The 14043-nt window shown below is 50.3% G+C and overlaps 2 protein-coding genes across 5 annotated transcripts; one reads left to right on the top strand and one right to left on the bottom strand.

Moving 5' to 3' along the window:
• Positions 1–43: 43 nt before the first annotated feature.
• Idh3g (isocitrate dehydrogenase (NAD(+)) 3 non-catalytic subunit gamma) lies at positions 44–8702 on the top strand. Of its 4 annotated transcripts, XM_060375046.1 has the most exons (14): positions 52–180; positions 2139–2240; positions 4069–4110; positions 4451–4462; positions 4691–4788; positions 5201–5313; positions 6376–6436; positions 6564–6696; positions 6883–7016; positions 7297–7399; positions 7486–7632; positions 7914–8008; positions 8097–8157; positions 8486–8702. In XM_060375046.1, the coding sequence occupies exons 1-14, from the start codon at positions 100–102 to the stop codon at positions 8585–8587; spliced, it is 1284 nt and encodes a 427-aa protein (XP_060231029.1). In that variant the 5' UTR covers positions 52–99; the 3' UTR covers positions 8588–8702. The 4 variants fall into 4 exon arrangements, with proteins under 4 accessions (XP_021512040.1, XP_021512041.1, XP_060231029.1 ...); XM_021656365.2 differs by lacking the exon at positions 2139–2240 and having other exon boundaries at positions 44–180; XM_060375047.1 differs by lacking the exon at positions 4451–4462.
• A 37-nt stretch (positions 8703–8739) lies between these two features.
• Positions 8740–13905, bottom strand: Srpk3 (SRSF protein kinase 3). The gene is made up of 15 exons (XM_021656411.2): positions 13368–13905; positions 13164–13294; positions 12887–12995; positions 12699–12786; positions 12317–12404; positions 11739–11845; positions 11503–11668; positions 11382–11407; positions 10556–10685; positions 10228–10467; positions 10041–10141; positions 9620–9727; positions 9477–9546; positions 9304–9396; positions 8740–9185 (listed from the first exon to the last, which is right to left on the bottom strand). The coding sequence occupies exons 1-15, from the start codon at positions 13490–13492 to the stop codon at positions 9001–9003; spliced, it is 1767 nt and encodes a 588-aa protein (XP_021512086.1). The 5' UTR covers positions 13493–13905; the 3' UTR covers positions 8740–9000.
• Positions 13906–14043: the final 138 nt, after the last annotated feature.

The following is a 14043-nucleotide window of genomic DNA, read 5'->3' as shown; positions in this document are numbered from 1 at the left end:
CGTGCGTAGTGCTACCACCCCGGATTTCTCGCCATGCCGAACCGTCGCGAGAACGGCGTCTTAAAACGTTTTGGCCTGTAGAGGTTCTCACTTTTCGTCATGGCGCTGAAGGTGGCGATAGCTGCTGGTGGTGCTGCAAAGGCAGTGCTCAAGCCAGCTCTCCTCTGCCGTCCTTGGGAGGTTAGTGGTGAATGGGCGGTGGGGCAATTGCAGCGCTCACTGGGGTACTTCACACCCAATGGAGACCGGGAGTGGAGTAAGGGGTCTTTGAGCAACCTGGAATTCGATTGGCTGTGTGGCCCTTAGGAGGGGAGGGAAGAAGGCTGCACTCTAGGGTTCATTGGTTGCTTCTGCTGTCGGCGAGGAGGTTGGCCGAAGTTGATTCTGGTTTGGCTCCTTTGGAGGGGGTCTGTGACTGATGACAGGGACGCCTCCGGAAAGCCTGTGACGGTGGACCGCCGTAGTGTCCTTGTGGAAGTCCTTCTGAAGAGGTCACGTGTCCTGGTCCACCCTGCGCGTAAAACCGGACTCAAATCCTCCTTTGTATTCCCACTCTTGGAATATTTTGTCATCTGTCTTAGTGGAGGTGGAGAGTCCGACTTTACCAGTCTCTGTCTCCCTTTCCCTCTTCTTCTCTCTCTTCTCTCTTGACAGCGATTCTCTGTGTAGCCCTCGCTCTGTAGATCAGACTGGCCTCAGAACTGAGAAATCTTCCTGCCTCTGCCTTCTGAGTACTAGAATTAAAGGCGTGGTTACCAATGACTCTTGATCCCTCTTCCAGCTCCTGATCTCATGCCTCCCAAGCGCCTTGATGTTTCATTCTAGCCGGAAGACCAACAAGCAAGCCCAAACCCCTGTAATGAAAGTGAACTAGGGTCCCGAGGCTGGAAGCCGCTGGGCTTTGCTTCTCTGGTTTTCTCTTTGGGGTCTTGGTTGGCTTGTTTATCTCCCAGTTAGCACTGCTTAGCATGAGCAAGCCAACAACTAGCTCTGGGGAATAAGAGCTGTGACCTCCAGGCCTTGCTCTCCTACTGACCCAGAACGTGGCATTAGGTCAGTTCTCTTCTCTCTCTGGGTTCTAGTGAGGAGAGAAGAGTTCATGCGCTCAAACTGTTTGCTGACTCTGACCTTCCAAAATGCCAAGGAGAAAAAGGACCCCACAAAATTGTCTTCTGATTGCCACACATGTTCTTCCACATTGCTGATGAAAGACCAGCAGCAGATAGAGGATTATCAGAGGCCTGGGTGGCTCCAGCAGCTAGGCTTCTGTAGACTCTTGATGGAGACCTTTCCTCCTGAACATTTGTGTGCCTTTGTTGGGATGGGACTAGGTGGCAGTGAATGATTGGTAGCCAGGCAGGGCTTTGCCCTGAGACTGATTAACCTAGCTATGGAAATCCATATAGAGAATTCAAGGTCTTGAATCCTGCAGGTTGGTATCCCCTGGGAAATCATGCTGTCATTATTGGCAGTTGACCCAACATAAACATGACAAATAAGCATTATGAAGACATGGAGTATGGGAGCCCATCAGTGGGAGATTGTATCACCCTGGACCTTTGTCTTTCTCTAGACTAGTAAAGGATGATGACTGAGCAGAAGGCCTATGCACTTCTCAACTTTCCTCATACTGGGCTTGCTTGAGTGGGCAACCTGGGCTTATGAAGGAGAGCTTTGAACCACCCTAAAAGAAACCACACATATCTGAATAAAATAAGATCGGGGGGTCTGTGTTTGGGGAGTTTACTGGGACTGGAACAGTGCCCTCTGTAACACCTGGCATGGAAGGCAGCTTTGGGACAGGTTCAGCCCTAGCAATGTTGCCATCCATGAGTAGGGCTGCACAGATTTTGAGCCAGACTGGTGCAGGCCCTTAGAAGGCTAGATCACTGCCACAGCTTAAGTCCAGAAGGAATTAACTGCTTGGACTTATAGGGGTCATCCTTCCATCTCCAAAGGGCACTAGTTTGAATTCTGACTGAGAGACTGATAGAGTAAGGGATGGTGTGCTCAGCTCAGCTCCATCCTGCTGGGGCTTGTGAACATCTTGAATACTTCCTTTGGTTAAATTTTCCAGAAGTCAAATGAAGTTAGTAGCTCCATGGATTGACTAACTGCCCCCCTTTTTGTTTTATGAGGCAGAGTTTCATACAGCCCAGACTTCCCTTGAGATCGATATGTTTATGAGGATGATTGACTTTCTTATCCTCCTGCCTCTACCTGAGGTGCTAGGACTACAGGTATGTGCTGCCATGCCTGGCTTCTGTTCCACGGATTTTTGATGTAGATCCAAAGCCATTTCAAGAGTAGCAGATGGTGGGTTTGGACTCAGATATTCTTGGTCTCCAACTCTTTTTTTTTGTTTGTTTTTTGTTTTGTTTTGTTTTGTTTTGTTTGTTTTGTTCTGATGTGCTTAGCTTATTCACTTAGAAAATGTTCCTTGTGGTTCCAGATCTGGGCCAGGCACTGTGCTTGATCGTAGAGTGGTAGTAGAGGATGAGACAGTCATGTGCTGTGTTCTCAGAAGCTAGGAAGAGATCAAGGAGGCGATAATCAGGTAGAGTGATGTCTCTTAGAGGGGTAGTTAATAAGGTATAAGTAGAATTTAACAATCTAGGAGGAAAGGAAATCTATGCTACCTTTTAAAGGAAGGCATGGAGACCCTACAGACAAGACAGAATCTGATATTGATAAGTACTAGAAAGACAACAAGTATACTTGTGGCTACATATGTGGTAAGGGACCCTTAGGGCTCTGGTCAGAGTGGTCAGCCTTCCTAGCATTTGGCATGAGCCATTGAGTAGCATTCCTATATTGCTAGTGTCTGGGTAACTGAGCCTCTTATAACTGTGGGCCAGGAAACCCAGAGGGGAACAGTAAGACTCTACCTAAGCCTTCTGATATTCTGGGAAGAAGGCATGGCTCTTTAGAATTGTCCACAGGGTCTCTGCTATTGGATAGAACACTCTGCTATTGTCTGGTGGATGACTGGCAGAGAATCCTCAAGTTACAAGGAAGAACTTGACTATACCATGCCACTGCCTCCTTAGTATCCTAAGTGAGAGGGGCACAGCACGGAGGGGAGGAAAGCTTTACTGTGGAGCTGAGGACATGACCTCTCCCTTCAGGAGAGTGGGTCACTTCTTAGAACGTAGTCCATTTGGCCCAGACAGCTTTTTCTCTGAAGCTGTCAGTGTCACCAGCATGACCAAACATAGCTGCTTCCCACTCACTGAATATTCATCTTCAATATTCATCCTCAATCCAGGCTACACCACAAAGCAGCTTACAGTCCCTTGTGAAAGCCATCCTAGAGGTTGGGATCTGCCACCAGTCTTCTAGAAATGGCTGTATTTTTCTAAGCATTTGATTTTTATTTCTGTTCTGAAGGACCATTCCCTAGGGGTGACAGTGCTTATCCCAGGTCAGTGGGGTGCTCTTTCGTCCTTAACTCGCCATTTGTATTTACTATAGTGGCCATATCCTGGCTTTGTAATAAGGAAAAGCGAGAAAAGACCTGATGAAGTTACTGCTCAGAGTCAGTGGCTTTTTGATAGTTTCCTTTTGCAGTATATGTCAAGTTTACCAGTTGTTCTCCTTACACACGTTGCAATAATTGTACAGAAAGAGAATTAAAATCCAATACAAAAGTGGGATGGGGATATATAGTTTTGGTTTTGTTTTCTGTTTTGTTTTACAGACAAGGCCTTACTTTGTCACTCTGGTTGGCCTAAAACTCATTATGTAGACCAATCTGGCCTTGAACTCAAAGAGATCTATTTGCCTCTGCCTCCTGGGAGCTGGGATTAAAGCTACTATGCCTGACTAGGACATACAGTTTTTCTTATGCTGACCCACACAAGGGGAATGAAGTGTTGAGACAACTTTGTCCGGTGCTCATGTAGGACAGTTGTTGGGAATATTGACTTTGGAATGTCCCAGACACATGGTGAATTATTGTTCTCTGATTATCAGTTCCTCTCTGCCAAGAACTAGGGTAGCTCTTGCCAACTTGACTTTTGGGACTGCACACCTACCTAACATTGGCATCTGGGTTCTCTTTGACAGGTTCTGGGTACCCATGAGGCCCCACGAAGGAGCATTTCCTCAGTAAGTACCAGCCTTGAATGTGTGTTTGCATATGCACACATACATGTGAGGGAGAACTGTGCTCATGTGTTTCCATGTACACACATGTGCATACTGTGTATGTATGAGGCTGTATGTACTATGTGTACATGTGTCCGTGCACACATGCCTTTGTATCTTTGCTCCCTGGTCCTCCTGTCCTTCCCTCTGAAGCCTGATCTCCAGAGGTCATTCACCCCTCACCTTTCTCTGAGTTGTGTTAGACAGCATCTCCAGGGAAAAGACCTCAGTTCACTGGTCACAGCCTTGTTCCTCCAACCTTGGCTGATCCATGTCTTCTTCCTTTCTGTCCTCCTTCTAGCAACAAACAATTGTGAGTATTCTCTATTAGATTTGAGGGGCTCTTAGTTGCTTTGGGGTTAACCCAAGTCCAGGTGGGCTTAAGGGGGTGGTGGCTGCTGATCAGGAGCCCCTGGAGAGGTACCCTGCCTGCCTTAGCTGGCCTGTGGGATTGGTGCTGGTGGGAAGAAGGGAACTGGCTCAAGTCAGGGTACACATTGAGGTTCCCAAGGTCTCACCTCTACCCTCTCCCTTCTTCCAGCCTCCATCTGCTAAGTATGGTGGGCGTCACACAGTGACTATGATCCCAGGGGATGGCATCGGCCCTGAGCTCATGTTGCATGTTAAGTCTGTATTCAGGTATGGAGGGCCTGGACCTTGCCTTCTTTTCCAGGGAGGATTGTATCCCAGGCCCAGATGGAAGCCCCCAAGAACTTTGTGCCAAGAAACACAGTGAACCCAGAATCCCTTCAGCTGGTGCCTTGCCCAAGTATCCAGTGGGGTTGTGGCACAAAAGTCTGCCTGTAAACCCAGGCCTTGCATCCCAGTGTTTCTCATCCTGCTAGGCTGACACGGGCATGAGGAAGGTAGCATCAGTACTGCTAACCATGCATTGTTGGAGGTTAAATGTGAACCTCTTATTTGGTGTGGTGGGTCCAGTTACCTCTTAGAGTCAGGTCAAGGTGGGAAGCAGAGGGGAAAGACTTGTACAGGCTTCAGGAGGAGGTGTAGAAAGCCTTAAGGCAGCCTCTTTAGCCTGACTCTACTGTAGGCATGCGTGTGTGCCAGTGGACTTTGAAGAGGTGCATGTGAGCTCCAATGCTGATGAAGAGGACATCCGCAATGCCATCATGGCCATCCGCCGGAACCGTGTGGCACTGAAGGGTGAGCTCATGGGCCAGGTTGGAGTGCTATACACATTTCCTTTTGCCTATATACTGACTTCTGTGAGTTCCCATGGCTCCAGTTTTAGGGATTTTCTGATTTGTTGATGACTCTTATTCTTGGCATCTGGGTAGAGGCTTCTGTGGGCCTGCTGACAGCATGGCTCTGTTATCTCAGTGGCCTGTATGAGCTTGCTCAGTGGCTTCCTCCCACTTCTTCCTTCACCGAGGTATGCCTCTACTGGAATCTACTTTAATCCACAGTTTTTCTTCAAAAGATCAGTGATGTAGTTTGCCTGCTGCCTTGGTACCATTTATACATAAGGATTCTAACAATCTTTACTGGGTTTTACCTTGGTAGGGTACACATCTTTAAACATCAATCATTCTGTGAACACATTCCACACACCTCTCTGTGTGAGGAATGTGTTGGCATTAAATGGCCTTTACATGGGCCAGAGGGTACTATAAGCACTCTGAGTGAAGTCAGTCTGGGCAGGGAACAACTTGGGGATGGAGGCAGGTGGTCCTGGTGGGCCGCCAAAAAAACGCCTTTCTGCTTTGCACTATCTAATCACCTTTGGGCAGACACTACCTCACTGGCCTCATTGGGCCTCTATTTCCCTTCCTCTAGATGTCTGGCCCACTGAGGCCTAGTTGGGGCCTTTTCCAGGCAGCTTCCACCTGCCTCTGAGCCAGGCTTGGGTATCACCTCAGTTTGGGGCCTGGTAGTAACCCTGACCAAGATCACCTTGTTGGTCCTAGTATGGACAGCCAATTTATTCATAAACATGAATGGTCACTCTGTGGAGCTGGAGGAAACCTGGGTAGAAAGTGACCTGGCATCCTGGCTAACATGGACACACACCCCTTTCCTCATGGAGCTTACAATGGCATTGCATCGTAGAGGTGGAGGAAAGTATTTTGCTTCTGAAAATGGTCTTTTCCAGTCACATCAACCTTTTGTGAATACTCCCTGTGCCAGGTAGGGAAATGTGGCAGCATAGCTGAGCCCAGAGGATTCCTCTCTAGCTTGCTTATCTTGTTTGTTTTTGTCCTTCAGGCAATATTGAAACAAATCATAACCTGCCACCATCTCACAAATCCCGAAACAACATCCTTCGGTGAGAGCCATGTGTATAGAGAGTGGTGGCTTGGTGAAGGCCAGGGTGGGCTGTTCTAGCATTCTTGACCCTGGTTAGTTGCTAGTTGAGCCTTATTTGACTTTTTTTTTTCCTGTCACCCTCATAGCACTAGCCTTGACCTCTATGCCAATGTCATCCACTGTAAGAGCTTGCCAGGAGTGGTGACTAGGCACAAGGACATAGACATCCTCATTGTGAGGGAAAACACAGAAGGCGAATACAGCAGCCTGGAGCATGAGGTAGGCAAAGCTGCTTGACCCCTTTGGGTAGCTGATGATTATGTCCAGGGTTAGAGTTGAGAGAACTCCAGAAACAAGGAAATGATGCCGCCACTCAGAGCTGGAAAAGCCAAATAGATGCAGTAATAAGGCTGCAACTTGTGGTACTCCCATCAAGCCTTTTGTTGTCCCCTGGCTTCTTTTCAGAGTGTAGCAGGAGTAGTGGAGAGCTTGAAGATTATCACCAAGGCCAAGTCCCTGCGCATTGCAGAGTACGCTTTCAAGCTGGCTCAGGAGACTGGGCGTAAGAAAGTGACAGCTGTGCACAAGGCCAACATCATGTATGTCTACTCCATATCCTCCTGTCTACTTTGAGCAACTCTAAAGCAGCTAGAAGGGCTAGACTCAGGGCTGTGTCCTATTGTCCCAGAGGCTCTGTATCTTGCTACAGTGCATTTAGAGAGGGGAGGGAGGTTGAGATAGATGGGGTTATACTTGTTTTCCATATGGAAGACAGGTTACAAGTTAGTCCTCAGGGTTCCATGACTCTATGTGTACCCTGACTCTCCAGCTGACTCTAGTGCGAGGCCAAGCTGATGTCTTGTATTCTCTATCACCTAGGAAACTTGGTGATGGACTCTTCCTCCAGTGCTGCAGGGAAGTGGCAGCCCACTACCCACAGATCACCTTTGATAGCATGATTGTGGACAACACAACAATGCAGGTAAGTTAGTCTAGCTGGCTCCACAGCCTTTTGCCCACCCTTAGTTCTCTTGGGTTCTACAACTTAGCTTGCTTCTTTTCCCACAGCTGGTATCCCGGCCTCAGCAGTTTGATGTCATGGTGATGCCTAATCTCTATGGTAACATTGTCAACAACGTCTGTGCAGGGCTTGTTGGAGGCCCAGGCCTTGTGGCTGGGGCCAACTATGGCCATGTGTATGCAGTGTTTGAGACAGTGAGTAGCCACACACAACTCTGCTGTCTTTCTCTTTCTGTTATAGTGGCCTGTGTCATAGTTGGTATCCCACAGTGTTGGGCAGCCTTTGGTACTGCTTAAGACTAAAGGTTTCTAAAGGAAACCGAGACTCATGAACATCCCCATTCCCTCTCTCCAGCTCAGATATGCCTTCATTTTCTGTACCCGGGATGTTCTTCCATTGGATATGGCACATGAGTAGACTCATCTGTCTTGCATTCTTAACATTTTCCCACCTAATTCCTTTTTCCCCTTTCCAGGCTACAAGGAACACAGGTAAAAGTATTGCCAATAAGAATATTGCTAACCCTACTGCCACACTGCTAGCAAGTTGCATGATGCTAGACCACCTCAAGTAAGTGGCTTCCTAATGCTGCCTGGTCATGAGTCCTCTGACCACTCTAGGCCCTGGGGACCAAAAGCTTGTTCTCTTCCTCCTCTAGGCTCCACTCTTATGCCACCTCCATCCGCAAAGCTGTCTTAGCATCCATGGACAATGAAAACGTAAGGCTCTGCTTGTCCCCTCTTCGTCCCACCTCCAGTCTCCCCTCCTCTATCCCATATTATTCCTGTCACCCTCATAGCACTAGCCTTGACCTCTATGCCAATGTCTGACCAACCGTATATGCTTCAAGCAGTGACCAGCACTGCCTGTGGCCTGTAATGGAAGGGTGGTATCAGGGTAAGGCTTCTTGGCCTTATCTGGAACTACTGGCCTTCTGGTGCCATTTTCTTGCCCATTCAATTATTGGAAACAGTGGGTTGCCCTGGATCACCAAGGGGTTGTAGCACACTTTGGCCTGATGTGTCCAAATTTCCTATTTTCCTTCAGATGCATACCCCAGACATTGGAGGCCAGGGTACCACATCCCAAGCCATCCAGGACATCATTCGTCATATCCGCATCATTAATGGCCGGGCTGTGGAGGCTTAGATATCCTTGCAGTTATCTCAGTCTGTCTGTAGGATGTCTCCCCCACAACCCTCACTTTAGCACTCCAGCTAGCTTGATGGACAGGCTCCAGAATAAAGTCACTTCTGACTCAGAACTTGGCCATGTGTTTCCCTCACTCCAAGACACTGGTGTTTCAGTTCCCACTTTATTAAGAAACAAACAGGCAGTCTTTCCTATTCAGGACTCTCTAGGAGGATCACAAGTAGACAGGCTGAGATATGGGCCTTGCCCCAGCATCTCTGTCCTGCGATGGTGGGGGTGAGCACAGTAGCATCCAATAGGGTGGGAGAACAGGTCCAACAGGGTAGCAGAAGTTGCAGGCTTTCTCTCAAGACATTGAGAGCTAGGGCTAAAGCCAGCACAGCCCCTACTGCTCACAGGTGCACCAAGATTTAGGGATTAAGCCAAGGGTGCTGGAGGCAGTCGGCAGCACTGGCTCGCTTCTCAGGGATGTACTCCATCATGGGCAACAAGAAGGCACTGAACTGTGTGGCCTGCTCCAGGGGCCACTCATATTTCTCCATGAGCACCTCATATAGGCCCCAATGCTTGAGGTTGTGGATGTGCCTCAGCTCTCCTAGAGGGTGGGCAGCATTAGAGAGTATCCCCAGGTAGGCTGGCACCTATTGTTCTCTCAGAATCAAAGTCCTTGACCTCCCTTCTGCTTTCCTAGCCCCTGTAGCCTAACTCCTTACCTCTACGGTTGAAGAATTCCCGTGAATAGCGACCTGAGAGGGCAAAAGCTGGAGGGATGTCTCCCAGAAGCTCCACAATATGAGCAATGTGGTCTGTGGGCAAAGAGAAGATTGGGAGTTGGGGTGGGGCAACTGAAGGTCTTGAAGCCAAAGCCAGGGTCTGCCTCTCCTACCCTCATCACGACTGTAGTCTTCTCCAGAGTGAGGCTCAAACAGGTAGTCACCAGTGGCTAGCTCGAAGGCCTGGAAGGGATGAGAGAAGTGAGGCTGTGGCAGGTGGCTGGTCCTAGGCATGGAGGCAGTTGGACTAGCATACCATGCATGCTGTGCTCCAGATGTCAGCTGGGGGCCCATACTCAGCACCAATCAGCACCTCCACAGCCCTGTATTGCCGAGTCTGAATGTCCTCGGTGAAGTGCTTGTGCTAGAGGAAAAGGGAGCCCTTGGGAACAGGAGCCCGGTCCCAGGCTAGCCTGCCCCCACAGCCCACTCCTGCTTTTTGTCCAAGCACCTGAGCTTACTCTGATTCTTAGAGTTCCTCAGATGTCCCAGGAGGGGCTGTTTAGGTGAGCTGACAATAGCCCTTCCTAGTGGTCCCTGACCACTACCACGGGCACAGCTTTGGCCTAGCTTGGAGACAGCAGCAAGAAGCAGTTCTCAGCTATGCTCAACTAGACGGGCCTAGGATAGGGCTCCCTGAGACCAAGCACCCTGTCATCCCAAGGTGCTCAGCATACCACCCAGCAGGCGTTGCCAAGGTCTGCAATCTTGATCTTGATCTTGTCTGCATTTTGGGGCTCCAGGGGGTTCACCAGGAGGTTGGAAGCACCAAATGGTGCTGAGGAAAAAAGGAGGAAGAGAGACTGATCTGGCCCTGCCCTTCCTGGCCCTGCCTGTCCACTACCCACTGTTTCCCACACTTACTGCTAGGAGACAGAAGACCCCCAGTCTCACGCTGATTAGATGAGCCTGAGAGGATGGAACAGGAAGCCGCGGAGAACAGGGACCCTGAGAAACCTGAGGTCTGTGAGCTTGGACTAAGACTGCGGTCACCCCCAGGCACAGGGGAAGAGGAGGCTGGAGAGGGGCCAGCCCTGGTGCCCTCCGGGTGGCAGCCTGAAGAAGAGGTGGAGCCGCTGCCCTGCTCTAGTCTTGAGCCAGAGTCTGGGGAGAAAGAACAGAAGGGGACATGAGCAGAGGCCTGCAACCTGCATGCGTACTTAGGGCGCCAGTGCCCTCTCTGGCCCCTCACCGTCAGCCTGTACTGTGGCCTCCATGGCCTCCAGCCTCTGCAAGTCCCTCAGCCGCTCCTCCAGCAGCCGCTTCTGTTGCTTTCTTTTGCGCCTCATCTTCTTCCTCTTGTTTTTGGACAGCTTACCAGTCTGCCACCAGAGTATGGGTCACCCCCCCAGGTTTCCCTGCCCAGCCCTGGACCCCAGAACTAACTCCCATGGGTATTAGAATATATGGGTACTATTACATTCTATCTCATTCTTGGTACCAATCCCTCATCCATTTTTTCTTTCTTTCTTTCTTTCTTTCTTTCTTTCTTTCTTTCTTTCTTTCCGTCTTTTTTTGTGTTTATTTGTTTGTTTTTCAAGACAGGGTTTCTCTGTGTAGCCTTGAGTGTTCTAGACTTGCTAAGTAGACCAGGCTGGCCTTGACTTCACCGAGAGTGCTGGGATTACAGGCGTGCACCACTGCAATGAGCTACCTCATTCATTTTTGTGCCTCTCCTCCTACCCGCCCCCAAAGCTTTGTGGTTTGGTGAGAACCTGGTAGGCCCATCCTAAACTGTTTCTTGTCTACCCCTAGCCCTAGATGAAGCTGTCTGAAGTAGCCATTAGGGGAAGGAACGCTATCCTCCTACTGAGGTTGTAGTGGGCCCCAGTGGTCACCAGAGGCAGTTTGAAGCATATGACCCATTCTGTATAATCACTCTGTTCTCCAGTACCCAGCTTTTTAGAGGTGCCACTGCAGAAGTTCAAAAGGTGGAACAGGTGTAGCTGAGGAGCCAAGCCCTGAGGACGTGGCCTCATCTGGCTTGGATGGGAAAAGGGGACAGGGAAAGAACTTACCAAGACTTCCTGGGGGGCAGTGCTGACTGGGGTTGGGGGTTGGGGAGAGAAAAAACATAGTAATCAGGTAGTGACTGAGGTCCAGAGTCCTGGTGCCAGTCCCCACACATGCTCTTGGTACCTGTTGAGCGGGATGGGGGCTGGGCCCCTGACTGCTGCCACTCTGTGGCTTCTGCAGCCAGACGCCTGATGTAGGCATCTCCAACACACAGTAGGATGTTCTCAGGCTTGATGTCCGTGTGGATGATCTTGCACTTAGTATGGAGGTAATCCAGACCGTGCAGCACCTGGCAAAAGCTATAGCTGAAACCCAGCAGCCATACCCAACCAAGCTGGGCAGCCTTGGGCAGTACCTACTTGCCTAACGATGCTCTTAACACAGGGCACAGGCAGACCCTGGTAGTTGGACTTGATGATCCACTTGAGGAGCTGGTGGCCCAGGACTTCTAGCACCATGCATACATCTGGACCTGGAGTAAAGGGCAGCCAGCAACACAGAGTTGAGGCACAAGCTTACCTACCCTCCATCATGGAGGAGCACCTAGGCTCCAGAAGTGCAGAGGTCAGAGAAGCAAGGCTTCCCCTGGACCATCTTATATGTCCCAGTTTATTATTTATAGTGTTTCTGTCACTGTCAAAGATGTGCCATTTGGGATGGTACTTCTTGTTATCCTAGAGATGTCTCTCATACCAGCCTTATTCTGCCCAAGTATTCCAAAAGGCCTCAGAAGTAGCCTTTTATTTTGGGGGTCACTCAGCAGCATCACAGATAATCATTGTCAAACTAATTACCTGTGTTCCTCCTACTCAGAAACACAAATGCCCAAAGGAATGGGATTGTTTTTTGGTCTATCTCTGCAAGGGCTGAATTCCATAGTGCAGACCAGATGTCTGAGGCCCTTTGAGTGCCATATTGCTCATTCTGCAAAGGATACGGACTCCATTAACTCCTGAAATCCTGAAGTCATCAATGAGTTGAACAATGGTCTCTCTTTTGGGGTCACTAGGGTCACTGTCCCGGACCTGGAACAAAAGGCAAGGGGCCACAGATGACTCCAACTTGTTCCTCACCAGCTGCTCTTCTCAGCCCTGAAGCACTTCTGGCTCCTTTTCCCAGTCCAGCTGGGGCCCATTTGAAGAGAGGCAGCTGCCTCTTTCAGGCCTCTGCCCCGTCAGTCCTCTTACTTGGCAGAGCCATCTGGAGCCTGCCCCTCTGGGAGGCCCGCCCCAGTCTGCAAGGCCTCAGCAGGCCCTGCACCCACATCGCCAGGCCCAAGGCAGTCTGAGGAGCCTGGAACAGTAGGGGAGGTGCCTCACACATTTCAGGAGCTTGATCTCATCCACGGCTGTCTCTGTGTAATGCCCTGCGCTCTTCACTACTTTCAGGGCCACGAAGCGCTTCCGCCTGTAATATGGAAACCCTCAGAGTCTGCCAGCCCTTGCCAGAGTCACATGGTCACAGTGGTAGCCTCAACCAAACCCATGGGCAAATCCTAGCCACTCACTGAATATCCCAGCAGAGCCAGACAGTAGAGAAATGGCCCCAGCCTAGCTTGCGCACCACATGGTACCGCCCATTGAACAAGTCACCAATCTTCACTGGGTAGTAACCACCTGTAAAAAGGAGCTGATAGATCAGAGTAGGACATCTCAAGATAGCCCAGTCCTGCTGGCCAGCTGTCCCACATGGGCCTAGTCTCTAGGCACCTTCTTCCTCACAGGCTGTCCTGAGCCCTGAAGTGACAATCTGGCTGGCCACATGCAGCCAAAGCCAGACCTTACCCTTGCAATAGTCCTTGGGGTCTTCCTGCTCCTCATCATCGGAGCCCAGGAGTCCCTGTAGCAACCGAGGTGCTGGTGTGGCTGGAGCTAATTCAGAGCCTGAGGATTCAGGCCCACAGGAAGTCTGAGAGCTGTGGGTGAAGAGGGGGGACACAGACAGCTCACAAGATGCAAGGGACCCCAGTCTCCCCAGCCGGGTCATACCTGCTGCTGCTTCCACCACAGTCCACACCACCACCACCAGCACTGGCACTCATTCTGGTGTCGCAACCCAACGCTCTGGTGCACTGGACCACTGTTCCTGTGGGGCCCAGCCGTGGCCAGTGCATTTATAGCTTCTGCCGCTGATCTCACCCGCCTTTATAAATAGCCTCCCAGCTGCTCAGTTGTGGGCAAGGTATGTGGCACAGTGAGGGAGGAGTGCACTGATGGCAGCCCTGGAGAGCCCAGCCCCTAAGCTGAACCCCCCTGTTTTACCCACACTCTAGAGACAGGGGTCCACCAAGCTGGGGTTATAGTAGTGACTCCGTCCCTAGGCTGATTCCCCACGGTCCAGGATGAGCCAAGGAAGACATCTATATGGAGATGGAGCACTTGTACCCTAAGGCTATGGGAAGAGGAGGCTCTCATGAGTTTACCTGACATGGTGACCAGGGTCTTTAGGCCGAGCTTTGCAGGGCACACGATGCATTCTTGAACTTCCCACTTAATCCATGTGAGTATCCTTTTGGAGGTGAGCCCTGCCAATCTCATATGAACCCTGTTCTCTGCTCATTCTCAGCTCTGGTCCCACAGTAATTCACAGACCCCCAATAGAGGTGTGGGCCTAGATCTCCCCTAAATGTGACTGAGAAGGAGTCAAAGGCAAGAGCTAAAGGCA

This window comes from Meriones unguiculatus, chromosome X, assembly GCF_030254825.1.
Source record: "Meriones unguiculatus strain TT.TT164.6M chromosome X, Bangor_MerUng_6.1, whole genome shotgun sequence".
Lineage (NCBI taxonomy): Eukaryota > Metazoa > Chordata > Mammalia > Rodentia > Muridae > Meriones > Meriones unguiculatus.
The sequence above is the reverse complement of the archived record's forward strand: the minus strand, read 5'-3'. Positions and strand labels throughout refer to the sequence as shown.